We start from the raw sequence: 27,451 nt of genomic DNA on the forward strand, positions 1-27,451 counted from the left end.
TTGTTGGGTCTGTAACTGATCGTACAGCAAGGAAGACGAGGAAGCGTTACTAATTTCTAGCTTATCGTACGTTCCCTTAACCAGTTCGTCTAGTGTACGATTTACATAATCTGCCGTCTGTTTATCATCCTCTTCTGTGAGCTCGACAACGGCATTGCAAAGAGCATCACCTATGAACAATGTTTCCTTTTCAAGTCGCTGCATCGTGGAAGCAGCTTCAGGAAGAATCGAAGATGATTGCAACAGTTTCTGCAACAAATCGCCAGTTTTTCGTAGAACCGTTCCGGGAGGATTTGCTGGACATTTGTGTGTGCGCTGCGATACCTTATAGCGAAAACTTTTGTCACATCCGGAACACTTGTACGGCATCAATCCGGTGTGAATCCGCCGGTGAACCAAGTACGATACACGCTGCCGGAAACACTTGCCTAAGAAAAGTCAAATAAAAAAAAGATATTTAATCTTTGCAGTATGGACGTTGTTCCGCGTGACAGCATCTACCACAAGTTTCACAAGCAAAGGGCTTTTCTCCGGAATGTATGCGTTGATGGTTGTGCAGCGTTGAAAGTTCCTTGAAGGCGCGATTACATACAGAGCAAACGTGTGGTTTTTCGTCACTGTGGTAAAGCAGATGCTTATGGTAAGATTGCTGAAACGTGAACGATTTGTGACAGATCCCGCAGGTGTACGGCATTTCACCTGTAAGTATAAAATTGATTTTATTGAAACATCTGCCCTCTCATTGTATTCGAAGGACTGTGCACTGACCCGTGTGCAGACGGTTGTGCTTCTTGAGGAAGTACTTAGTTGTGAACGACTTTCGGCACACCTCACACTCCCACTGTTTTGTGTTTTCATGTCCTTGATGATGCTGCTGCTGGGGAGAGGAGGGCAGAGAAATGCTTTCTCTTCTTTCCAGCGTTGACATTCCTCCAGCTTCCTGACTAATCGGGTGTGGTGGGAGGCTAACCTGTGGTGTGGCACTTTTCGGTGGAAGATATACAACTTGCGCGAGCTGGCGTGGATCAATAATCTGAATAATGTGAGCTTCCGTAGGAGCTTGAGAAGAATTGATGTCCTTGGTCGGGGACAATGGTGATTGGAAGAGTGTTAAATTTGGATGTGCACTGATCATTGGCATGGATACCATCGTGGAACTCGCATCTACAGCAACGTCCCCGGGGTTGCTTAGATCAGATCCATGCGTTGCCATAATAGTGTTAGCAGTGGTTTGAACTGCACGTGATGCCGTTGCGTTATTGTCCAAACACAGTTTCTTTGATCCGGCATCGTGCACAACTCGCATGTGTATCTTTAGCGATCCTTTCATTTTAAAATCCTTCGGACAAATGTGACAATTGAACCGCTTATCGCAACCACCGTCCCGTGCAGTCGCCACAATGTTGCTACTATCGTGAAAAACCTCACGGTGCATTTTAAGCAGCGCAGAGTTACGAAACCCTACGTCACAGTCGGGACAGTGATTTGCATTGGAATACTGACTATTTTCAAACGCAGGCGACATTTTGCCTATCCGGCTGTCACTGCCGTTCAGGTTGTGTTCTTTCCCTTCCGTTTCGAGGGTTGCCTTTTTTCGCACCTTGCGTAGCGTTTTGAACGAGCTCGAAACAAAGGGTGTGTTCGACGAAGTGCTTTCATCTTTCACCGCCTGGTCCGGAGACAACTGGTCGTTTTGTTGATCCTCAAGCAATGAATGGCCGAACAGGTGGATCGTCAGTTTGTCTAAACCGAGCAGCTCGTCACCACAGATCGGACATTTTAAGGGACGGGCCGTCACTTTTAGCAGACTAACGCGCAATGCATCGATGCTGGTGAAATTTGGTTGTCCACACAGAATGCACGATAAACTTTTTGTGCACATCCTTACGGGGCTTTTCGGTGGGATACTGTGCTGCGAAAAGTTTTAGGATTGAGCTGGAGCAATGGCTTCTATTTATGGGTTGCTTTTGGAGAGTTAAATTTCCGTCCTTCACCATCGAACTGAGAAAATAATATCTGCGCCATAAGACATCGGTTGTGCGCACACTTTGACGTATAAAAATTACGATTGCGCAGGCGTTAGTGATCCGTCGCAATCAGAGTGCTAAAAGGGGGCATCGTTTGTATGTAGTCAGCGATGGCAGAACATCCGAAAATAGCGAGGAGTTGTAAATACTCGGCATGCGTGTCCTATCTGATATCCATTCCAACGAACACCACTTGAACATCTTTTGTGGGCCTCAGGTAAAAAAGAGATATATTTGAGTTGACTGGCTAAATTTAATGCATTTATATCTCCCATAGGATCCCGCAGGATTCTTGAAAAAGCCAGGACTTTTTTTACCTATGAAGCTTTTTCCTTTACTAACAAATATTCATTGAAATTGAAGCCCCGGTATAAAGGTGACGAAATGCAACAGTTGTCACAACCGCATGCGCATACTGCATAGCGTCGTGTTCGATGTACCTATGCAAACGAGCATAATCAAAGCACGCGCGGTTTCGCCCTTTCCCTTCGATGTGTCTATAGCAACCGGCGTCGCGATACTTGGCAGGTTGTTGTCAGTAGAAAAACAGCTTTTCAACTACGAAGTGCGTCCGAACTCGAAAATTTTACTTCCAGACTTTGGGCCATTGGTGTTCAGGGCAGTTTACTAGCTATCACCGATTCAATCTCAGCCGTTTTCCAAAATGGTTGATTCACAACCTTATATTATCCGTGCAATGGAGGAGATGGGCTTCGCCGATGGTGGCTTCATTCCGATCGCAAATGAAGAGAATAAACAATTATTGGAGCTGATTAATCGACTGTCTGGAAGCAAGACGGTATCGGCGGGCAAGGTTGCAATTAGCGATCAACGGCTGGGCAATTTGAAAGTTCATCTCAAGAATGCACATCTGGAGTTTGAGCAGAACTCGAAGTTGATCGGTGTGGACAAAACTCAAATCAATACCGAACACGGATTGTTAAAGGTGTCCCAAAACGATCGATCCTTCTTTCGGCAGCAACTTTCGGATGCGAAAAGGGATCACTCTGAGTTCGAGAAGCACGATGAGCGCGCACAAGGTAAGCGAAATCAATAAGCTCAGACATTGTTTTAGATTAATCGCTTGTTATTGCAGGCGACATGAAAAAACTGACGGGAAACGTTGAGAAGTATAATGAGCGCATCAAGTGGGCGAAACGGACCCTGGATGAATGGAAACAGGTTATGGGTGATGGAGATAAAAGGATCAAACTCATCCAGAAGTACTGCAAACAAGACTCGTGCGAGGCCGAGGCGCTGGAAGCAAAAAGAAAACAACTCGAAAACAAAATTGCATCCCGCCAGGCGGTGCTAGTCACTCTGTATGAGGAGTACAAGTCGTTGGAACAGGTGTTAGAACGAACTTCGCAGCTTTTCCGACAGGCGCACTACGAACGACGTCATATGGTGCAAACGTGGAAGGAAGCGGTAAAGCACATGAATCAAAGGGAAACCGAAATACAGTCAGTGGAAAAGGAGATTGACAGCGCGCGCGATATAACGGAGATGCTGGAGGGTGCTTTGCAGGCACAGGTCGAGTTTCTCGAGCAACAGCAAAGAAACAACCATGACATAGAGCTCCGTATTGCCGATCTCAACGTGGAAGTATCGAAACTTCGTAATAGGCTTACGGCGCTCAGTGATAGTGTGCAGTTGAAAACGAACGAGTACCAAATTACGCGCAAAGCGGTGCAAAATTTGTCGAACAAACTGTCCACAATGCGGAACCGCAATCGTCACGCTTTGACAGAAGAAGAAGATAAGGAAAAACAGATTCATACTAATCTCAACGAGCTCGAACTGCTGCGTGACAAACTGGACAACTTTCGGAGCAAGAGCTTGTGCGCACAGGACCGTTTGCGGCAGTTGAACGAAATCGTGGAATCGGAAGAGAAGCAAATTCGTGCCATGGAGATGGAAACGGAGCGCCTTTCGGCTGCAATGTACCGTGCTCAGCAGCAACTGTTCGCGATGAAGGAGGAGGAAAAGCTACTTAAAGTGGAGGTACACTCAACCGAGTCCGGAAAGGCAAAGATCCTAGCTGCAATCGAAAACATGGAGAAAGAAATTTTAAGACAGCTTGACATTTCTTATAACGTGGATCATAATATAGAGAAGGTCCAGGAAAGAATTGTGAATATGCAGGGCACTGGAGATACGCAGGAAGAAGCAAATAGAGCCCATGCTAAGTTGACCTATGCCCAAAATAAGCTTTTGGAGAAGAAGCAAGAATTAACCATGTTACTAGCGCAAACGGGTAAAATGCAGCATGATTTCCGGCAATCAAGTCTCGTCTTCCAACAGGACGCTGCCGAAATCGAACGCATGACGGGCAAGTGGAAGGAGAAGACGCTTCTGGTTGAGGGTGGCGAGAAGAAAGTTCGCCACTGTAAGGCAGATAACCAGGAACGTTTGGTGGAAAAGAGTTTGCTTAAAATGCGAATCAAACAAATGGAACGGCAGCTTGACAGTCAGAGTGACAAAATGTATACTCTTGAACGGCACCGGATGGAGTTGGAGACAGCCATAGGCAAGCGCATGTTGGACATTAAAGCACAGAAAGACATGTTGGTGCTGAAGCGGAAGTATCTTGCCGAAGAGCGGGCACAACTTCGCGCGGACATTACGGAGCGTGCTTTGAAGATTGAGCAACTGAAGAACAGGTACGAGTTGTCGCTGGATCTGTTGGGAAAGAACGAGGACGGTTCGATTGTGACAGCAACGCAGATAAAAATTCAAACCGCCCAAGAAAAGTATATGCTACTGCGGGAAGGTAGCGAGTTGAACGTCAAGATCCTGAAAGCCGAAGAAGATCTAAAGGCACTCGAGAATTCGCTGAAGGTAATGAACTTCGCTAATGACAAATATAAGCGCGGATTTCAGAAGGTGGATGACGAGAATCCGGATATGATTGCAATGGAAAACATCCAGACAGACTACTGTAAAGCCGTAGCCGCGCTAAAGAGCGTACGCTCCGATTTAGCTATGAACACGGAGAACTTGCACGATTTGAATGAATGTCGAGAGCAAAACGATAAAGCTCTTGAACAAGTCCAAAAGGTGCGGCTGGACAGTAATGATGTGTTGCTGCGCATCCAGAAGGAGTTACTGGATCAGCGGACGAAGATTCAACGCGCCGAGAGAGAACTAAAGCTAGCAGTTAAGGCGGCGAAATCAAAAACGAACGATGACGATCTGATGCTGATATTCCAGAAGGACCTTAATTTGAAGGAGTTGGAAGAGCGCAACAGCAACGCACTGCAGCATTTGGCCGACCTAGTGGAGCAAAATAATGAACTTGCTGTGTCAGTCAGTAAGCATTGCTACGAACGCGGTCTACGCTTGCCGCTAATCAAGCGAACGAAGAGCCAGATATCGTGGCGCAGTGAAAATTCCCACGGAACGGAGTACAGTGGTCGTGTTGATACGATTTCTTCCAAACAAGGTAAGATAGTGGAGTCGTTTGTAGCCACATAGCATAACACCATTTTTTTCTAGCGTCCCGTCTTTCGGTTTGCACTACTACGTCGTCGGGTAACACGGATTCTTCGGATGATATAGCGAAATCATTTGATAATCGCATGAGTGCTGGACTTTCTGTCATTCTGATTGACTTCCCTGGAAGCAAGACAACAGCCGCTAAACAGACGAAGAAGTAAACGGCGGTTTTATAATGATGATAACTTTATTTTGCTTTTTCCGAGTGTATCTTTTATGGTGGCTTATTTTTTAGTTTGAGTTTTGTTTGCTTGCGCAATTGCATTAATAATGCAGAAAAATCCGCATTTCGGACACACGTTTCTAAAATCTCGACTCTTAAAATTGCAACACCTTGTTTGATCTGTAAAAAAAAAAAACGATTTCTTACGCAAATAAACCATGCACACAAACCATCGGTTTAGGGAATATGGCCTACATTTCTCTATCGTAAATGCAATGTTGTAGAATGCGAATTAGAAGATTACGGGCAACGGTGCGAGATGCAGATACCCACCCAGTACCACAATCTGAATCCTTTGCGCACATGACATTCTAGTGCATAAAGTATAGTCGATAAAAATTATACATAACTACGTATTGGAATCCGATCGACAAAATTGTTTCTTCTGCACATTTACATACACCTGAATTGCTGGTACTGTTCGTTACCTATTCTTTTTTGCCGGACCAATGGTATGATAATTATGCAGCGACAATAAAAAAACTGCTTTTGCGATGGATGTTCCACAAAATCATGCATTGATTGTTGTGACCGCCTCGAGGTGTTTATAATGTATAGTGAGAGTAGATAGGTACAAGAACTGTATTTCAACAAAACGTTTTGCGATGTTTTAAACATACGGGTTAATTACTTAAATTAGACGCAAGGACCACGTTTCACGTACGTACCAAATTAAAAATTTTCAAATGGAGTATTACTTTGCTTCCAAAATATATTTCTACCCCGGGGTGACTCGAAATGTTCGACGTCGCCTTCCAGTTTAAATATCCTAGTTGGATTATCATTTCGCTCATCCTGTTTTATACAGAAACATCGATTCAGAATGCAAAAGGGATACACCAAGCTGAATGTCAATTTAAACTTGTTAAGTGTATGATTACCAACAAAAAGACAGTTCATGCTTTTGATTTAGTGGACTCGATGGAACCATTAATTTTCCACGCGTTTCCACTATTTTCAAAGGAATCGTAACAAGACCATTCCGTTAACGTGTCTTATTTCTAGTAGACTTACGCAGTGGTGCTGGACACAAATGCTTTTGCTGTACTTCCGGATGATCTGTCGCTTCATCAAGACTAGAATCGTTCTCATTTTTCTTTCTAATCTGTCTCGTTTGACGTCTGGTTCTCATTTGTGTCGTAATCCGCTGGGTTGGCGAGGAACTAGATGGAACGTCGTTTTCTACACTGCTGCTGGTAGCCTTACGTTTGCGCGTCGTTTGAGCGGACGTTTTCTTTGTGCTGCTGGGACTAAGCATGCTATTGACCGATCCGTTGAACATTGTGTTGTTGTTTTGGCTGCTACTGCCACTGGCGTTGCACGTTGTTTCACTGCAGCTGTCTACAGGGCCTTTGCGGCGCAGAGAATAGCCAGTACTTCGATAAATCGGAGGATGCTGTCTTAGTATCTCTTGCATTACACCACACGACCGATTTAACTTTTGTTGCAGCTTCTGAGCAAACTCAAAATCACGCCGTTCCATTTCAATCTGCTGCTCTCGACGTTGCTGATCGCTCACTATAATTTCCTTTATAGTGGTCGGCCGTTCTTCAGCTGTTTGTTTGGTACGACTGTTAGAAGAAGAACTTACGGTGTTTGCATTTTTTGCCGAAGGCTTCTGAATTTTGCTGGGTGTGAACTTGAGCTTTATATGACGAGGACGACCACGTTTACGTGGTGTACTGGTGGGGCCTTTCTTCTTTAAGGTCAAAGGAACCAGGGACACAGATGACTGCTCGGTGCTTTCCTCCCATGGATTATGCGGGGGAGTTAGAACTGATAGTTTCACAACCTTAAATGCCGACAACGTTCTTTTGTGTTTTAACGGCTGAAACGAACTGCTCTTCGGAGATGATTCATATTTTAGCGGCGATGGAACAGGTCGGACAGTAGGGACACGTCGAAATGTATTGCACGAGAAGCTGCAAAAATATTTAAATCAGATAAACGTTCCAAACTTAAACATCGAAATGTTCGCCCAGCAACTAACCTGCTTTTCGGCATCGATTGTATGATAGGAATGAAGTGGTTTTGTTCCGATTTTAAGCTGTCCGAATCGTCGCATTCGGTTCCGTCGCCCTCCACACCACGACGTTCGAGCTTGTGCACTGCAGTTGGCTTGACACACAGTTCGCTTTTGTTGAGATCGATGGCGTTTAATGTTCGTTGATGCTGTTGCAATTTTCCCGCAGTTAATCGATGCAAGATTGTGTCCTGCACTTTTTGTTTTACGATCTCTGCCGAACGGCCGACCTTCTGGGCAACGGATTTGATTAAACTGTAGCGTCCTGAGGCGGACGACGTAGCGCACGATGAAGCTGTCACGCCGGACGCAGCGGATGACGTTGAGGAAATGGAAATAACACTGAAAGTGGCAATAGAACGAGTGAGAATACGATCATCGAACCTGGTTGTTCAACAGCTTCGTACAGTTTTGTTCGCAAGTTCTTACCTTCCTGTCGATGGTGAGATAGGATTGAATGATCCGGGCGCCTTTGTTCCGTTAAGGGTTAAGTTTGGCAGAGTTTGTTTATGTACCGTCGATGGACCAGCCGCAGAACCGGAGCTGGTTGGCGCATGTACTTCGGTTGTACATTTTTCACCACCAACACTATCTAGTAGATCGGGAGTGGTCGCTGAGGACACAGAAACATGGCTGCTGTTGTCAGCAAGGTCAATGATACCTTCCTGTTTGTACAAATTGATAATGTACTGTTCGGAGGCGGACAGTTCTTTTGTCTTTTCCTCAAGAAGTTCCTTCTGGAAACGTTTCAATTCGTCTTTATACTCCTTTCCGATTTCTCCGGGATTGGCCAATTTTATGGTGGATGTTGGCGCTGAAATCAAAAGAAAACATGTTCCGTTAGGTTAGATTAGGTCATCGAGAAAAGCGTAATTTTCTTACGGTCTGTATATAAGGGTTTCGTTAAGTGTGCCGTGGTACCTTTTGACGAACCAGACGGGTTGTCTTCATCGAGGTGTTCACGGAACTGGCTTTGGATTGCTCGCCAAAGCTGCTCGTGTACGAGCTCGTTGGCACGGGAAGCATTACGATACCATGTACCGAACCGTTTCCTACAGCATGGACAGTACAGGTTGTTTGTTTCAACCGTTTCAAGGATGCAATTACGGCAAAACAGATGTTGGCACGGCAGAAACACCGGCTCGTTCAGAACCGATCGGCAGACCGTGCAGAGAATATCGTCGTAGCTTAGGTTGTCGTAGTTAAAAGAAGAGGATCTCGCGCTTGTACTGGTTGAAACTGCCTCTGAGGAACTGGCCACGAAGCGTGCATGTGCGTTCGTATTGTTGCTAGCCGTAGGATAGTTCAGCACTTTTGAATACATTTCGAAGCTACCGTTTTAATTCTGCAACCACAGTACAGGAAGGACAGGAATGTGTCAATGGTAGAGAGAGTACAACACCAAGGAACAGAGGTCGGCCAACATATTATCCACAAATACCACAAATATGGTACCTTTAGAAAACAACATCGCACACAATACACCTATCATTAAGCTTAACAGTTCCAACATCTACATGGCTCCCTTGCAGACAGAAATCCGGTGAAAAGTGCCAACACTGTACGCTTACGCTGAGGAACAGCCCAATAAATCAAACGACAAACACGGACGGGATTACGTTCTTGCGAAAACAAAAAACCGGCACAGAGTCCAATGCAGTTTGCCAATGTTACACCACTATTTCCTGCCTATTTCAATCCGTTCTTCAACAGCAAACTTCTATTGTTGACATTACGCTACATGTAATTTGACAGCCAGCTAGGCGATTGGATTGAATGCCCTTCTCCCTGGATTCATGAGATCCCGTTTTGTCTGCTGATGAGTGACTTTTCTATACATACCCACAGACAATCGGAGTGTTCGACCAACAGTTGAATACCACAGTAGATATCAACTGTGGGATAATAAACTGGTATAGAATGCATTTTCAAAATTACCGCTAACTAGGTTGATGACGAATATCAACGCAATAAGAAATATTTCTCTGCGGCAATTAAACGTATGAATAAATAACGTTTACATTTAAATTTGCTATTGCACGGAATCATTTGTATTCGTATTATTAAAAAAAAATTACTACGTTTTTCTGGTTTTGACCTAACATGCACTTGACTCTTGTTTTGAGTTTCTGACTGTTTGAATTGTTTTGTTTTTATTGAAGATTTTGTTGATTGTTTGCATTGAATAAATTAAATATATACCTATTGCATAGTCGATGAAAAAGTTAAAAAAGAGTGTTGAAAAATGGGTTTCCGTGTTTCTCATAATTGCGGCAAAATATTACATTAAACGATACGGTTATGTAAGGGTTTCAGAGGATAAGTATGCGTTCGTAATATAGCTTTTGATTTAAAAAATATACAGAAATATTTAGTGGAATAGTGATACAACCATAAAATGCTACAATCCGTTACAATGTAATTTGAAAAAAAACACACATTGTCAATAATAGTATTTGAATCAGATGGAGTTCGCCGATTGGTTCGGTTGAACCAGAATTGCGAATGCTCCGCCTTCATCCGTTTCCTAAATCTGTTAGCATGCCGATTTTTAGGCATTAGCAAGTTTCCGTTGCCGGTTATTTGAGCAATGCGCAGCTGCAAAAGTCATGGTATGCGTCCTGTGGCGACTCTTACAGAATGGGTCTTGTTCAAAAAAAGGAGAAATGGAAAGTGCTCTTCGTACGTCAAAGAGTTAAGGTACGTGAAGATGTTGAACAATGGAGATTGTTTTCGAAACTTTCATCTCCATTGCAATTGTTGCAATGTGTGTAGTATGTCGGCTGTACCCACTTAGAAGACGATTACCCGTTTTATCTGTGTTGCGATGTTGTTCGAAAGCCTATCGGAACAGAATCTGTTGTTGAAGAACATTGATTCTCAACAATCACATAAACTACCTTCAACAGCATAAGCCCTGCGGCATTTTCTGGGTTTTTTTATGGATATTTACCGTGCTTTAGCCGGGACGCCAGTGTTAGGGAACCAGAAACACATTAATCGCTGGAACGATGAAAATGAAATGGTAGAATGAGTTTTGTTTGATGGTCTATGGGTCTCGTAAAGAATCGAATATTGAAGGAGTTAAATGCCGTAGAAAGGAAGAATAGGGTCTTTGTTGAAGAGGCGTAGTGTATCGTTCGTGCATCTCCTTCATGTGTATCTTTATGAGTAGAAGGCTTTATAGTTCGGCCGTGGAAGTTAGCAAAAGAGCCGTACACACCGTTAAGGCAAGATGCAATAATACTTCCATAGCCGGTGTGACGTTGATGGCGATGAGTGGCCAATCAAAAAACCATAATCGTAATTATCACCCGATGTGACTAAGAACGCAGGCGATGGAAACGATGTTGTCCATAAAACAAACCATTTTACAACGAAATGCGGTTTTCAGTGCTGAGCATTTCGGCCAGAGAATGGATGAAAGATTTACATATGAATAAAACACATCACAGCGAGGCAGGATGTAAAAAAATCAATTCCATCAACGCTTCACAGTTCTCGACGAAATATGGGATGGGATGACAAAACATCGCAGATGGGAAAACAAGCCACTTACAGTTTATACATGCATGTGTGTGTGTGTGAAAAGCGTTTAGAATTAACCATATCCTTATGACCTAAATTTGACTTATTTATGCATTGAAACAACGGAAGATCGTTACTGTTAAACGGTCTCTTGTGGAAACGGTAGTGCTGGCGATTTCTCATCACTAGCACCAGTCCATCAAGCCGGTTAACGCAAAATTCCCGCGTGCGTATCGGAACCCTTCATTGATTCACTGTGAAGGTGTGAAAAGATGATATCCCTGTAACGCCGTTTTTATCCGAGCATTTGCACTCAGATCAATCCCATGCAGGGAACGAAGCTGTGCGGCCAAACGCGCGCTGATGTTCTTTCGGGGGTTTTTTTGTTAGGTCGCTAGCCCATCGTCCGCACATGGTCGTGGTCCAATTTCGTCGTGAGTGGTTTAGCACGGTGTAATAAAATTGCTCCCCAGGTTTCTGCGAGAAGATTCAGGGTCGGATCTATTTCCCGCAGTGCAGTGGGCAGTGATCGAGGAAGAGGGAACAGATGGGAGGGTGATACTGTGAGGCAGAGTGTGTCTTCCTTTTCACCCGGCAGGAGTTCCCTCTTGTGGAGTAGGGTATTTGATGCAAATTCGGAAAACCACAAACGCTCGCCCGGTTCGGGGCGATCGGTTGGTGCGCTTGGCACGTGGGTGTGTTAGGTGCCCGTTCGTTTCCGTTCGCACTGTGTTTGACGAGTTAAGAAATGGTCTATGATCTCAGGGGAGGCCAGTTTATGTGTCGCGATTTATTCCACTATTTTTCTGGTGAATGGAGTTGTCACAGGAATGAAGTTACCAACGCGGATTTAACGATGCAGAGAAGGGTTTATTGTTTTGCAGCAATAATTTGCGACCAATAAGACGATGCGTATATTGTCCTTTCGTTAGCGATAGTTGCATCGTAAATAGTGGCGATCATGTTCATCAAAATGATCATCGCTTTTCACTGATGAATTATTTTTTTGGGAACTTTCCTGTGTATAGCTCGTTCCAATTGATAGAGTTATTAGCTGGCAGGGAGCTACTAATAGACCATCGGACCAAATTGACTTATTTTTGCAGATTAACGGCAACGGCACCCTAACATGACGCGTAAAAGTAGCGGTTTTCTACGAAAAACACCACCAAGTCGGCAATGATCAAAGGCAACACTTGTCGAGGCCGACAGCGAAATTGGTGAAATTCAATAGAAATTGACCTGTTCGTAGTCGACTACCGTTGGGTAGCGACATGCTCCACAACTAACCCATTTGGGTACTAGCTGCCGCATAAAGCACCCCAGCCGAAAACGGCTGGCCAATAATCTAATCTCCTATAATTATCACACTGTGAGCTCTATTGAGTGGTGAAGGTAAATCGCATTTTGCTCCTGTAGTGCCTTCCCGCCATCCTTCCGCGCCCAGGGCGGGTGCCAAACTGAAAAATCCAATTTTCGGAAACCTTCTTGGGCTCTCGAAACGTTGATTTACGGCACTAGCAAATAAGATGGTTTTATTAAGTGTTTCCACCATTTTTTCCACCACTTGCTTGCTGTGAAATTTTCTTGCGCCGAGGTGGGAATGGTTTTTTGAAAGAAAATCAGAAAATATATCTTGGAGGAGCAAATTCAATCACGTCGTGCATTGGATGGCGTGCTACGGTGAACTGTGCCGGAATGGGATTGAGGCCCCATAGAAAGCAAATAGAACGGAACGGTGTGCATGAAAGGAAATTAGGAGCAAGGGAAGCTTGCGTTAGAGCTTGTTTATGTTGGCTTGCTCGGTACGACCACCGTCCATGTGTCTTCGTACACTCACTTACCACATTTGGCAACGTTTATTGGCACTTGTCTGCTTAAAGTAAGTGTTCCTTTCGGAAGGCACGGTCTCACGAACTCATGAAAAAAAACCGAAGAAAAGTAAAATAAAATCCGTTTCTTTCCTACAACTACGAACTACGAACAAGGGGAAACATACATACAAGAAAACATCCTAGAGCCCCAACGTAGTTCCGTAGTTACCCAAAATAAGGCGATAAGACGATAAAGGAAACCAAGTCTGAAACGGTTGCACCCTTCGTGATTCCTTTCCGATGCTGGAATTATGGTTTTGGTCGCATGTATGTACGTCAAGTATATCGTTTTGCTCATAATTCATGGCGCCCTCGGAAACGCTTGTGCTTTCTTTTGCATTATTCGCCCCATCCGTAACATTAAGGACATACCCAGCCAAGAGCACGAGCACGAAAGGGGAGCAGTGTTTGGGACCTAAGTGCCTTCGGGAAAGGCAAACACTTGAAGAAGAAACTTGACGGGTGGATGGGTTGGAAAAAATGCTTTTAGCTACCACTGTTTCGGTTGTTGTTCGTTCGTTCCGTTGGCAAAGAAGCACTTGGTCGCAAGGAACGAGTGAGCTTGCAGTGTTTTGTGGGACCTTCGAGGGTGCTTTTGGATCAGCACCCATGCCGTGCAAATGGTTGGTACGAAAAGGAACCGAGCCGCATGTAGCACGCAGTTTGACGTAAAGAGAAAATAGAAGTTTTTTTCCATTTTAGAAAAACGTTCGCCCGTACTGTATTTCAACAGTTGAAGCCATACGTTCGTAAGTGGTATTAATTTTTTAACTTAACTTTTTTAACTGATGAAACAGTGATGTGACTTTTCAGTTCACCCTCTTATGATTTTTTTCCACACACAGGGAGACAGGATACGATGAGTGGCTAGCGAACAAGATGCTGGGGTAAATTTGACAACAGCAGCAACAACAACAGTGGCAAACCATACGAGGACACGTAGCTCGAGCAGAAAAAATACGTCGTTTGCTGTGGATATGCGAACAGAAGGGCGGAATGTGGAACCTGGGATGGGGGATGGGGTGCTGGAGAATCGGGAGCGCCAAACGTATATTTCATATAGATTGTTATAAATAATATTATCAGAATCTTGCATTAAATAAAAGCAAATTCATGCTGCGTGCGAAATTGATCAGGCATCCCTGCAGTTTGAACTATGATGATACATCATGTTGTCGTCATCAAACTGTACCCACCCGACCACCCTGTCGTGAATGTGTGTTTTTGGGGTCTTTGAGGGTAGGGGAATGAAAGCATTGCAAAGGCGCTAGGAAGATTGTCTCGGAACACCGGTGTTGTGAGGTGTTGCTGCACTGGCTGTATACTTTGCAGCCTTATTTTAGCTTATTCCCATTTCCTGCTTCTGAACCACTTATGGAGAACGTCCTTCGACACTTTTGTGAGAAAACTTGTTGTAGGTGTGTGCTTTTTTAGCTCTGCTACATAACAGGGACTGCTTCATACATAAGTTGTTTGTAAGAATGTAACGGTTTCCCAACAATTTGCGATGACTATCAGGCAACATGTCACTAAAAGCGGATAAACGCGTGTCATAAAAAAAATCACAAAGTTTTTTGATTACTTCTTAATGCAATGTAGCTGAGAAGCGTATTCAAGAATGTAATTTAAGAACTGCTTTCTGAATTGATTTCCAATACATTCTTTACCAACCAGTATTCGTTCGAACTATGCGCTACGCAGACCCTCCGCATAAAGAGAAGAAAAGCCTTCATGTAAGGACCCTACACGTTGTCAAAATACCTCAACAACAGTCCCTTAGCTGCATCAGTGTTTGCGCTCTATGCGTAATTTCTTCGCGAAAGAAACGGAAGCACGACGTTCAAGTGGCGGAGGCGTTACATGGAGGGTCCTTCGCCTTAACGCCAGCGGGAACAATCCGGAGCAACGTCAACATGAATGTCAGCCTTCCAGCAGCGTGGGAACTGCCGTTGCCGTTTGGCAGGCTGTATGGCAATGCATTTTTGTGTTGTTTTGTTCTGTGTGTGTGTGATATTTATCATTGTTCACCTTCCCTTTGGTGTAAAGGGAAAGAGCGACAAACCTCGACTTGTGCACTTTTACGTTTAACAGATTTGAGCAGCAAACACATTAATTGACCGACCTATACTGGAAGCGACAAAAAGGGGGAAAATGGCTTCGAGCCCCCGGTTAAGGGGCAAAGTACGGAGGCAGCGCTCGTTGACGCCCCGTTATTGTTCACCGTCATTGCGTTTTAGAACATTACGAGTAGAAAGAGTCGTAACCCCCCTCGCAATAATGCGCAATGTTGTCGTTAGATTCGTTCTGCGTTTGTTTTGCGTAACGCGTCCGTCTCCGATTTTTAAACCTATTTTTCCTATCAAACGTTTGATGTACTCATGTTTGGTAAGCTTACCCGAAAACCGAACAGCAATGATCGCAAAAGTGTAGACGCGAAATGCGCACATATTAGCATAAAACGCCTTACGCCAGTTTGAAGCAGCTCTTTTTTTTGTACGCGACTAAAATTACGAAGGTAAGAACACAAAAAAGCGTTTCTTTCCCGGGTTTGTTAAGCATTCAGATTTGTATGGATTTTTCCACAATAACGGAAAAAGGGCACGTAATTAGTGGCTACCGCTGAGCCCTCTCGCCATGAGTTGGCTCGGGTGACAAAAGGAACAACCACTGCGTTTCTACGGTCACCGCGTACGGTTTGGTATTTCCCTGTTGTTTTCCCTTTAATACAGACGATGCGCAGTACATGGGAAAGGCATGCAATGCGATTAAAACGATACATATATTGGAATATGGTTTAAAACATCCACCAATGAACGATTACTACCAGGGCAGTTAAAAGAACCAAGCGAGAAATTGTTTGATTTAGTAAAAGAATGCTTATGCACATGTTTCCTTACGACAACATCGTACAACAATTATACTGCCCGCTAAGCATTATAGATAATAAATCCATCAATTCATTAATCAGTGCTCGCTGTAGGGGAGCATAATTTGCTTTTGAAGGATCCGTTTCCGTAGATGTGACACATCATTACATCATATCATACGCATTTTCCAACGATGCAATCGTTTATTCAGCGTAATGATCGTCCTCGTCACAACCAATGGTAACCACAATTTCCAATCAATCGGGTAAAGCTCTTTCCCAATCTAGCTGCTCTTCGTTTAGGATGCAAATAAATTAATTTTCAACCGCATTTTAGGATGCATGCCGCTTCTCCACAAGCTCTTCGTTTTGGAATACCTTGACCCAATGCTCAATGTGATGCAATTTCTTCAAGTTCCCTCTCACCCACCACGGCGTCCCAAAACGTACGCTTTTCCCAAGCCGTTTTCAAGTATCAACAATTACAAACTCATTGCGCCAGCCGAATACCGACACAGGGCCTGCAAAACGAAAAGGGATATCGGTGCATTGTTTCAGCTTCCGGTGTCGAATTTCGTTACGGAAAAAAAGACATTTGCAAGACGCACACGGATGAAGGTTTCATGCTGTTTTGGGATTTGAATTGCACCTTCCGGAAAAGGGAGCGCACAGTTCTTTGTTCGCACCTTGAGTTTCCCGTTTCAATCACGGGGAGGACTTTTTGACTTTCGTCTTGAATTGCTTGCTTGAAGGGTTGCGCTTTGTCGTTCAGACGCAAATGCCACTAGCATTGGGGTTGGCCGCTTTGCTTTCATTTTCACGCTAAATTGTATGTTAAATGCGCTCCCGCATTGTGAATCGCAAAACCTAACAATTATCGTAACGCGTCCTATGGTGCTTGTAAGGTATAAGAAACGTAAGAAAATATTTGGAATAAATAGCTAAAATACCTTCTTCGAGTTCTCCTATTGTAAGGGACAGCAACGAGTATTTCCAGCTTGGGAAAGTCAGTTAGAGAACAAGATTTCGAATAGTTCTGTTGTTTGTATGCTACTCGTGTTCTTGAGAAGTACATGTAGAAGTCTATACATAAAATCAAAAGCGCTTGATTCGCATCGAGCATTATTGCAAGTTGATTGAAGTACCTACGAGCGGTAGCACGAGCTGCTTAACAAGCAAATGTGTGTGTATTTACACGGTTTTGCATCTTTTAAGGGCACTTCAAGACAACGAGATGACATGGTGGAATCAGAACACTTGCTACCGATCGCGGAGCAAAGCGTTAAAAGGACGTTCATTGTAGCACACCGTCAACACGTGTTGTCAGTCACTCACAACTTTGTAGCGGATCTCGCAAACAGTGCGGATGTTTCCGGTGAACCGCATCGAAAACCATGATCAACACGACCCGATAAGAATATAACCATGGTACACATCAAGATCGACTCATTTAGGGGTGAAAAAACACTCCGTTGATTAGATCATTACCATTGCTGTGGTGTTAGACGGCGGATTGTTTGAGATTACAGATACGAGATGCCATTTACCGCTGTCACAACAATGGAGACATCGTTAGTGTATCATGTTGTGCATCACCAAATGGACTGAGCGTAAAATGATGCTGGAGGGAGAAGGATATTGCACAAATCATCAGCAAAGATTTTATCTACACATTAGCTGCTGGCTACGAAAGCAATGCGCTTTTCGAGTAATCCAAATTGAAGGGTCACACAATAAGATGCACTAATGAATGTTTTCAGGCAACATAAGTGATAATCTAAGAATTAATCAAGCCATTACTTTTACACAGAAACAGTAGAAATGTCCACATGTCGGTGTAGTGAATAAGGCAATAAAATAGATCGATGGGAACATTTTGAGTCCATATTTGTCAGCTTCCCGCAACAACATAGCTCAATGCAGCTCCACACCACGTGGTAATAAAGAGGCAGAATGTTAATTGTAAATATGGGTTTATTGTTACAGCAGCATTGTTACATTAGCGGGCGGCTTTCATTGTAGTTAGGACGACGCAAAGCAATACGGCGGCAGCTTAATATTGTCATAATTACGAAATTGAAGGATGTGTACTACCTTCTTTTTCTCTCATTTGATTGACGATCATTCGCCATTCGCGATCTATCTTGACTTCGACGGGGAGGTTTTGAATGCAACTTTGTTGACGTTAATAGATCATTTCATCTTTCGCAGGAAGGGCGAACCGGGTTGACCGGGTAGTCACAAGCAGCTGCCGCACTTTGTCTCCAAGATCGTGTTTCTGTGCGGATGCCTTCGTCCTATTCGTGGCGGCCGATCCTATACCCTTTCTTTTCACTGGACGATCAGGTCGAAGATCATCGAAACGAATCACATTGACGGTATCAAATGATACCGATCACCTGCGGTGCGTTTGAGTTTGAACCTTTCATCAGACGCCGAAATCGCTGCCCGTCTCCAAACAGTTACCGGGGTTCGTGGGTACACATGCTTCGCCAACACTTCATCTGGCCGCGGATGAATGATTTTCTGCCAGGTTGCGGTAGAAAAAAAAGCATTAAAATTGAGAAACCACCAGTAGAACAGCAGCATTGGAGCAGCAGAAGGAAAAGGTAAAGATGATGGAACAACAAATCATCACTCGATTGGCCCACCATTAGAGATTATCATTGTTTGCACCTAGAGCGCGTGGAACGGAGCAACTACAATAACACAACAATAATGATATTCAAAAACGCGTCTTTCATCTCTATAATTATTATCATTATTGCCATTACAGTTACGCCGAATCTGTGGCGCGGCCAGCATGGAATCGTAGTGAGGAAACCCTGTTTGCCCGTGCTGCCAGATGCGGCAAAGCTTCATCACTTTAGTGGTCCCGGAAAACGAAACGAATCGTAGGGATCTTTTATTCAGCTCTTGCGTTTAAAGAATTGCGGCAAAGTTGGGATGATTTTTTTTTAGTTTTTTGCTTCTATTCATCCCCCACTGTAAGCCGGGGTTGTCTATTCGCTTGCAGAGGCAAGACGAAGATAATGTACTTACTAACGGCCAAAAGGTGCGCAACTTCCCGAATCGGTGGGTGGTAGCTCGCCAGTTGAAAAGGGCTCCCGCGGTGGAGCTGAAAAGCTGCCTTCGGGAAAATTACCCTTTTACCCCGTGGTGTCGAGCTAATGCTTCTGCTTCTGTTGTTACTATTGCACGGTTGCCCTAACCGTGGCTTTCCCGGGGAGAGTCGAGAGAGTCCTGTCCGACACTCGATCGATCGGCGCAGTTTGATTCGTGGTTTAAAAGATTCGATTATCTAACTCCCGAAAAAGGGGCAAAATAAAATTAAAAAAAAAAACCATCTCACACACGGACGGACCAACGAAAAACGCAGCAAGCCTTTCGATCGCGAGACTCTGCTGGTGTCGGGTTCGCCACCCGGTGGGGGAGCTCCGGGAGCAAATTAGTGGAAAAGATCTAGTCTTCGGTCTACAATGGCTCACTTGCCACCGACGACCGAGCTGGCACTTTCCGTTCGGCCGGCATTTCTTGTGATGTTCGGCGAATCGTCAGCATCTTATTGGCAGCTTATTAAAGGTGGTTTCGCCCGCGGTGATCGCTTCTCGGGGTACCTAGACCGTTCAGGTGTGGTAATACGTAAATGTTTCTGAAGAAGAAGGGTTTGGTTGGATTCTTTTTTTTTTTTTGGAGACAGGTACTCCCCGAAGCCAGCTGTAATTAATATGGTAGCTGGGATGCATGCTGATTCTCTCACCGGAGATCTCCCCCGGAGATGGGGCAGGTCCGGAAATTATTTTCCGTTCCGTTTTTCCAGCGAGCAGCGAGTGTTGAGGATTTTCGGGTTAACCGGAACGAAAACTAGGCATGATCGATGGGTCGATCACGCCACGATCGATGGGGTGCTTCTCACTTGAACGAACCATCTTACCAATGTGTCTAATGTCCGGTTGCATCGATGGCTGGGAAAATGTGCACTTATTCGCTCTGAACCATGCTACGATCAGTTAGGTGCAGTTTAGGCTACGGGTACGTAATCCTTCCCGGGATTTAATGTTACAGGGGAACTCAAGGTACAGGAAGACGATCTAGCTGAAGCTAGTAGAGAAATTCATCTCTCACATTTGTCATAATGTGAGGCTCATTATAGTAACAATATAGCCACTAATGAGACCGTTCCATCCGATAAGCAAACAGCGATTTACTATTGCTCAACGGACGCCAAAGCGTCGTCGTTACTGCAGCGCCAAACTTCCTTCCTTCGGGTACGTGGGCCGAAACGAGCAGATCGTTTCAATGGCAGACTCAGTTTTGCGATGTTTGTTTTGTTCCCTTCCCGCAGACGCTCGGGGAATGTGATAAATTGATTGATATAATCAAGTTATTTTTGTTTAATTTTTTATTCATACGACGGCAATCACTGTCGTCGTCATCGTGAATGTTAGCGTATGTTAGCGCGGCTAAACTTCGCTTCCTTGCCGTGCGTGCTCATTCGCAGTCATTCCGCAGGCCAGCGCCTGTTACAGACGAACGTCGTAGGGGTAGACCGGACGATGTGGATGATGAGGAGGATTGTAGCGATTAAGTATGATTCGTTGTCACAACGTCTATCTGCCATCTGGGCATCGGAACACACGGTTTGGCATATTACGACGATTGAGATGTCATGGCAAAGGTATCTTTCTCGTTCTTTCAGCTCGTTCGTTTGTTTGGATCATCATCACGGTTGGAAATTGGTATCATTTCCGGCCCTACCAATAAAAACAATCCGAACAGCTAGCCGATCTCTTCCGCTTCCAAGCATGGAAAATTCCTAAGACCGCTGATCCGATGATGCTGGTGAAAGATGTTCTCGCGCAGATAAAATACCTTAAACCATGAAGATATGATTTGTATGAGTGTACCGTTCCCTGTCGTTTGCTTTATCAGAGGAACCGTGTCGCATCCTTTCGATGCTAGATATATTTACCTTTGTTTTGATGCTGGCATCGACTCGTTTGGATCACTCTAACCGTTTCATGCACCTTTCGAAACGTTAAAAAGCGATAGGCTGCAGTTTGAGACTTTTCTGGAATCTTATTAACGTTGCGGTAAATCGGTTACCGGCGCATTCCATCACTACGAGCTGAGTGTAAAAGGCACGCCACACATTCAGCACGTGCTGTGAGGGGATCGTGCCGTTTTACCCACTTCTGCTTTTCTTCGGGAAAATATGAAGCGAACTCGTGCTTCGATTACACCGCACCGACACCGAAAGGACAGACATTTTGAAGTTGAAGCAGTCACTCACCAGCGAAGTTGTCCGGCCATCTGCGAGGAATCCTGCGGGCTGGAATGAAACCCCCAACTGAGTGGCGCTTTTGTTTCGTTAAGCTCAACACTCCAAAGAGGCTCAGTACTCAGCTGCCCAGCTGCTACCGTTTGTTTCTGCAATTCGAGGTTTGTAAACCGTTTTGCTACCGCATCGTGCCCGCTGTGAAAGCATGTTAGGGGTTTTTTTTTGTTTAACAAAGTTGAGGATTTAAGAGGCTCTCTGTTTTATTGCGATTTGTGTTCCACTTCCCCCAAAATTCCCCATCGCATCGCTGGAGCAGATGCATGTAAACCAAGCACCAACGATTGATGCTGTCAACGTAGGCTTGTCAAACTCATTTGTTCATGTGCAATTTTTTCTTTGTTAGTACGGATCTGTGCCGTGTAGTCTATTCCATCAACATTTAACAACAACATCATTGACTCCGCTTCAAATTCCGTTCCATTTCAGAGATTCCTTCACCGAGCGAGATTTACTCCAGAACCTTATATCTGGACGGTCGTACTATAGCAGCTCGTCAGGTCACCATAAGTTCCTAGAAGGCAAGGACACAAGAAGGGTGAGTAAGTCTTTGCAAGATCATTATACTTTGCGTAATTTTTCGGTTAGACCTCCCTGGTTGAATGCTTCCGGGGGGTGTGTAACCTCGCGACGGGGTGTAGTACACACACTGGAGCGCAGCACCGCACCGACAATCCGTGTGTGGATAGGTTTGTGTTCTATCGCAAAAGTTTCACTTGCGGCAGAAATCGTCGTGTGGATTCGTCCGGAATACCCTGCCCAAAACGGAGTGGGGTGATGTCAATGGTGCGATAAACCATTGTTAGAAGTCGATTTCGGCTGGCAGTAGGTCGCTTAATCCATCCCGCCATTTTCCGTCCTTCCAGATGGTTCGTGGACCACCTAGTGATAATAAAATAAATACGTTACATGATGATATAATCATAATCATCATCATAATCAGGCTGCGCGCCAGTGAGATTATGATTGTGCCAAAAATGGGGAGAAAACATAAATCGAAGACCGCTAGGAAGCTCCGGGGAAGCGCTTTGACAGTGCGCGCGAATAACAATCGTTAATTGTTTGCAGTTCGGTAGCCTGCTGGCAATGGTCGCGCGGAATGCTGGCGGACAGATGGTCGGTTGTAGAATTTTACCGCCATCGCATCACCGTGACGCGCGAGTTCAGTTCGGGCGGTGGGTCACAGTGAGGTTAAACGGCACATTTAAAAGGTGCGTTTTATCCGTCCCGGATTGGTAGGAACGATTTGTACCTTTGAGTTTCGGTTTCTGATCGAGTTTGGCGGTACATAGGTCAAACCTGGATTTGAAATGAGTTGTACATCGCCAGGCGGTCTTAATGTCACCCTGTCGATGATACTTCATAGCATCGAAATGGACAATAGTGGGTCATGGGGGGTGCGCTTTCTAACAAGGGTAGCACCTATATTTAACGTACATGTAAAAGCCCAAAATCAGCCATGTTCCACGTTCAAGATCAATCGAAAGAGTCCCAATATTTAATTAAAAATACCAAAAGTGGTTGAGAATTCTGATGAACCCCGTGCACTATGTAGAATTTCTATCGGATTGACGAAAAACAACCCCCATTTCGGTCAGGTCCTCTCCAGCTGATAAAGCTATGTGACCAGGCAAAGCCAGGGTGATATACTCGAACTGGACCAGATCAAAGACATTCAGTCGTACAAATGAATCGTACCCAAGTTTATTGCCAGTATCACGAAAGACTCGTCCGACGGCGAATGCCAACGAAACATCAAACGGTGTGACGCAGTAATATAGAAAATCGAATTTTCCCGAATTCAAAATTTACCAGCGATTGTGATCCTATCGAGAAAACATTCTTTGAAATCAAATGTTTTCCAGCACAATAGTGGGACATCGTTTTACAATGAGGAATGATGCGATTTTCTTCTGTTCTTCAGTTGCCTGGCGAGGAATGCTTGCGAACCGATAAATATTCGATGTTCAAAAATGCGATACAAAAGTGCGATATTTGAACACTTCTGCAAATGGAACATTCCTTACTAATAGCTTATGGAATGAAATGGAAGATTTGTAAGCAATAGAAGCTTAGTATTTCTATCGATTCGTTGCCATCAAAGCTAATGATGAAAATGTAGGTTGGGACAAGCATTTTGGTGGCCATCATGAAGGTACACCTCATCTTACAAAGAAGATTTGTTCAACAAAAAACCAATGAAAGGGAACGGTGTACCAAAAAATTACATCACTAGCAAAGAAAATACTCCCCGGGGTGGTAGGTACTTGAAGAGTAATTGAAATGAATGAAACGTAGAAAAGAGACACGGAAAAGACTCATGGTCGGTACAGTTAAAGCATGAATGAGTCGGCAGGATGGCAGCAATCGAACGTCACCAGAAGTAACTGAATCGGGCATTAGCAGACATTTAGAACGGAGGCCGATGTAGGAGGTCCAGAAGAAAATTGAGTAGGAAAAGAATAAATATGAAATAAATGAGGAGCAACCCCCCGACCAGAACAAAGGTGTGCATCGTTGGCCGTGGAGACCAATTGAAGATGTTAAAAGTACGTTTGGGCTTCTGCCGATAGAATCGGACGAAAAATCGGAAAGATTGAGAAGCTATAAGTTACGCAGTACGATACAAATTACGTTAGAAAAAAGCCCAAAAATATGAAACGAAAAGAGGCCTTCCTTCAGCAAGTGCCACAGAGTTGCGTTACTCACCGCACTCGCTTTTTACTGTTCACGGTTCGAGGTGGAAAATTGAGAAATCTATGTCTAATTTGCAGGCCACGAAACGATCGGTGATGACACCATGCGGCGACATTGAAAGTGCGCTTCCGGAGACGCATCTTCGATGGCTTGAACCCGGCTTCACAAAACGGTATACAGAAGAGAAATCGCTAATAACCTTCAGTGCAACAACCTCCAACAGAAGGCAGGTTCGAGATGAACCCAAAGAAGCCAAAAGCGAGACAAAACCAAAACCTTGAGAACCTTCTGTGAATTGACTTTTGCGACTTTTTGGGATGAGCGTAATAGGGGTCCAATAAAACTATTAAACCGAACAGCTCGGGTACTTTAGTTTTAGAAAGCCACATAGTCTGAACATGGTCGGATGGTGCGATGGTGTTAGTTTTTGCGGGCAGTATCCTGTTTTTGGTTCATAATAATCAACAGGCATGGCAGAGGTTATTCGTCACTAGGTCCAGGACCAAAGCCGTCTGTGTGTGTATTTGTGTGGGTTTTTGGGTGAGTGATATTGTTTTACAACACTCCGCCGATCCTTTGAGATAAGGGTCGTTCATGACAGTGAAGGAATGTGTCAAAAGTCAAGTAACAAGTTTGTTTTGGGCTGAGGGTTAATGTCTCTGGGGTGTGTGGGTTTTCTGGTACGTTAATTGTACTGAGCAGAGAAGGTTTGCATAAAAACAAGGCCCGTTTGTACATAAGCAATATCTGTTTTGGTATACGATAGCTGTTTCGAGGCCAGAGGATGGTAGAAACATAGTTTATGAAAGGTTCTTGGTAGAATTGTGTTGTCGTCTCCTGGACGCAACCTTCCTTTACTCGATGCAGATAATTTACAACCCATTATGCAGTTGTATTGCTTATACGTATTACACAGAGGCTTCAGGATTTGTTTGCGAGACGAATAGGGAGAGCATTAGCATGCAATAGTGAACCTTCCGATATGACCCCGAGTTTACCATTGGTTTCAAGGCAAGATTTTTCCATTATTGTAAAACTATATGCTTTCCATTTTCTATATGTGGTCTTCTACATTTATAGTTTAAATGTTGATAATGTTGCATGTTTTTTCATTCGTAAGACATGGTTTACATTGAGACTAGGAGACTTAAACTAGAAAAGGGCACCTTATCGCGGTTGTAATAATGTTTCATTTGTTCACAAATTAGAACCAACTGTATAGTTTGCTTTCCTTGGTATGAACGGTTTAAAGAGAAAGTATTAGTGAAAGTGTGGGAGTAACTCTTACACGAAATCCGACGTGAACGATATGCGTTCGCGTTAAGTTAACATAATGGCTAAACACCTAAAGAAGTGGCAGGCTGTCCCTTCTGTTTCCAAGGTTTATTCAGCTCGGTCCAAAAGAGAGGATAACTATTGCCAATCACCGGAACACCGGAAAGCATTAATTTACAGAATGCGGTACAAAATGCGGTGATGAAGGAAATTGCGAGTACTTGCTGAGGGAACTGTACATCATGATTGCAAACTACGTGATAGAATTATAAAATAACTAAAAAACTACTCACATATACACGGATTGCGTAACCATATTGGAAGCAATAGCAATCTAACTTTATATCAAACGACATAAATCACCTTTAACGATGGTGAACAAAGCAAACTTCTTTCGTTTTGGCAAAGGTGTTGTTGGTGGTTCGCTTTTGGATGAATTGTAGTAACAAGCTTGTATCTTTACAGTTGATTTACTGTTGTGCAACCGTTTTATTATTAAATTTTAATTATTATTTGTTGCAGCACCTGTAGTATCCATCGCTTATGAGACGAGACCCATCTCGAGCACACAGTTTTCGAAAATGAGGAAAAAAGAATCCTTTTGTGTTTGATCGTTGCCTCTCGGGGTAAAGTCAAGCAGAGTTTCACTTTTTTTTCCTTTTCCGTCGTGATGAAGCTCTGTGCGGGAAGAATTAACAATATTTTAATTAAAAAACAACTTAAACGTACCCCATACGGTGTTGTTTAACGTGTTTTCTCTTGATTCTCATCTTGTAAAGGCTTTCAAGTAAGGAAGCCTTTTCTTTGCCGGCAGAGAATGTCTTTCATTTAGCGCTCAAGACTGAGTTTTCGGTCCGTAGTGGAAGTTTTTAATCAGAAAACCACCCACGAACGTATTAATAACAATTAGAATCGAGGCTGAAACCGTCGCTACCAGCGGTGAAATAGAAATAAATGAAATGCACAACTCATTTCAGTCCTTGATTTGGTTCGCTTTTGTCGAGGACATATTAAGGAATATTTTCCTTTCTAGTGCTTTCTTGGGGTGGAGCGTGAAATAGAGCATCATAATTATCACAATAATCAGATTCGGGAATGAAAGGGCGATGAATTTCGAAATGTAGTTTACAAATATTGCAATCGTCGTCTTGAAAGAAGGATCTACGTGTGTGTTTGTATGTGTAAAGGACCTACAAAGAATCATTCCACATGTCGAGTGTTGAGCAAGCAAAAGTGGATCAATTGTTAAATTGTTCGTAAGACAACCCTGAAATATTCGATCCAAGATGCAATGGTGTGGTCTTTCACAAGCTCTAGGATCCGCCATTCGGAACGGCCATCATTTATCACTTACCGCGTTACCTTCGGAAGGACAGCCCAAGCGTCCTGATGACGCAGCTGTTTTATTGGCAGCGCGTCGGTTCTACATATTTTCCCTTTGGGAGGTGAACCTGGTAAAGGTGCTCATGTGGTTGGTATTGGCCCTGGCATACCTAAGGGTAAACTTCATATTGATGGTCAGCGTTATCTCTCTATTATCATATTTCTGCTTGGCACATCACACGTATACACTCTTGGCCTAGTACCTAAAATCGAACTGCACAAAATGGGAGATTGATGACGCACAGAGAAGTTGGAAATGACAAATGATGTTTCTGTTGGGAGGTTTGACAAGTAGTTCGAAGGATTAGAAACACTCAAACTATTGATACACCGTGTACTTTAGTAGAAAAAATGGTGTTTGGAATATAACATGATATTAGTTGTATGTCGAGCGTCGATAACGTGAAACTATTTGTTTCATGATATAATTTAAGCTTTTTAAAACAAAAATATATTATTCTTCTACTAAGCGATTGGTTTCAAGTAACATGTACTGTAAATTATATTTTAATAGTATTAAAATTAGACGATCAAGTTATAGTTTTGTGCGAATTGTAATTTGGTTGAATAAGAGCAAGGTAAAAATTAACAACAAACAAAAACCTAAAAACCGTGTGAACGAAATTCTTCAAAAACTTCATTCCAATCCCAAACAGCATTTATGATCGAAAAGAAAAACTTGTGCCCAATCGAGCATGTACCAGTTTCCGGACAGAACC

General features: G+C 43.7%; 2 protein-coding genes across 3 annotated transcripts; one reads left to right on the forward strand and one right to left on the reverse strand.

The window, feature by feature from the left end:
- The first annotated feature begins 1,885 nt into the window (after nt 1–1,885).
- LOC125763747 (coiled-coil domain-containing protein 39) lies at nt 1,886–5,700 on the forward strand. Its single transcript, XM_049427192.1, has 4 exons — nt 1,886–2,244; nt 2,305–3,067; nt 3,124–5,472; nt 5,526–5,700. Exons 2-4 carry the CDS (start codon nt 2,692–2,694, stop codon nt 5,684–5,686), a joined length of 2,886 nt encoding a protein of 961 aa, XP_049283149.1. The 5' UTR covers nt 1,886–2,244; nt 2,305–2,691; the 3' UTR covers nt 5,687–5,700.
- On the reverse strand, nt 5,694–9,629 carry LOC125763748 (uncharacterized). 2 transcript variants are annotated; one of them, XM_049427195.1, is made up of 4 exons: nt 8,693–9,629; nt 8,201–8,585; nt 7,739–8,113; nt 5,694–7,670 (listed from the first exon to the last, which is right to left on the reverse strand). In XM_049427195.1, the coding sequence occupies exons 1-4, from the start codon at nt 9,093–9,095 to the stop codon at nt 6,734–6,736; spliced, it is 2,100 nt and encodes a 699-aa protein (XP_049283152.1). In that variant the 5' UTR covers nt 9,096–9,629; the 3' UTR covers nt 5,694–6,733. The 2 variants fall into 2 exon arrangements, with proteins under 2 accessions (XP_049283152.1, XP_049283150.1); XM_049427193.1 differs by having other exon boundaries at nt 8,654–9,628.
- Between the last annotated feature and the right edge of the window lie 17,822 nt (nt 9,630–27,451).

This window comes from Anopheles funestus, chromosome 2RL (genome assembly GCF_943734845.2).
Source record: "Anopheles funestus chromosome 2RL, idAnoFuneDA-416_04, whole genome shotgun sequence".
Taxonomy (NCBI): domain Eukaryota; kingdom Metazoa; phylum Arthropoda; class Insecta; order Diptera; family Culicidae; genus Anopheles; species Anopheles funestus.

What these genes read in the sequence shown, in the direction of transcription:
- LOC125763747 (XM_049427192.1), top strand. Translation starts at nt 2,692, where the DNA reads ATGGTTGATTCACAACCTTATATTATCCGTGCAATGGAGGAGATGGGC. An exon ending in GCACGATGAGCGCGCACAAG is followed by an intron (nt 3,068 to 3,123) that starts GTAAGCGAAATC and finishes TTGTTATTGCAG; the next exon opens with GCGACATGAAAAAACTGACG. An exon ending in TACGATTTCTTCCAAACAAG is followed by an intron (nt 5,473 to 5,525) that starts GTAAGATAGTGG and finishes ATTTTTTTCTAG; the next exon opens with CGTCCCGTCTTTCGGTTTGC.
- LOC125763748 (XM_049427193.1), bottom strand. Translation starts at nt 9,095, where the DNA reads ATGTATTCAAAAGTGCTGAACTATCCTACGGCTAGCAACAATACGAAC. An exon ending in GAAACCCTTATATACAGACC is followed by an intron (nt 8,586 to 8,653) that starts GTAAGAAAATTA and finishes TTTTGATTTCAG; the next exon opens with CGCCAACATCCACCATAAAA. An exon ending in ATCTCACCATCGACAGGAAG is followed by an intron (nt 8,114 to 8,200) that starts GTAAGAACTTGC and finishes TGCCACTTTCAG; the next exon opens with TGTTATTTCCATTTCCTCAA.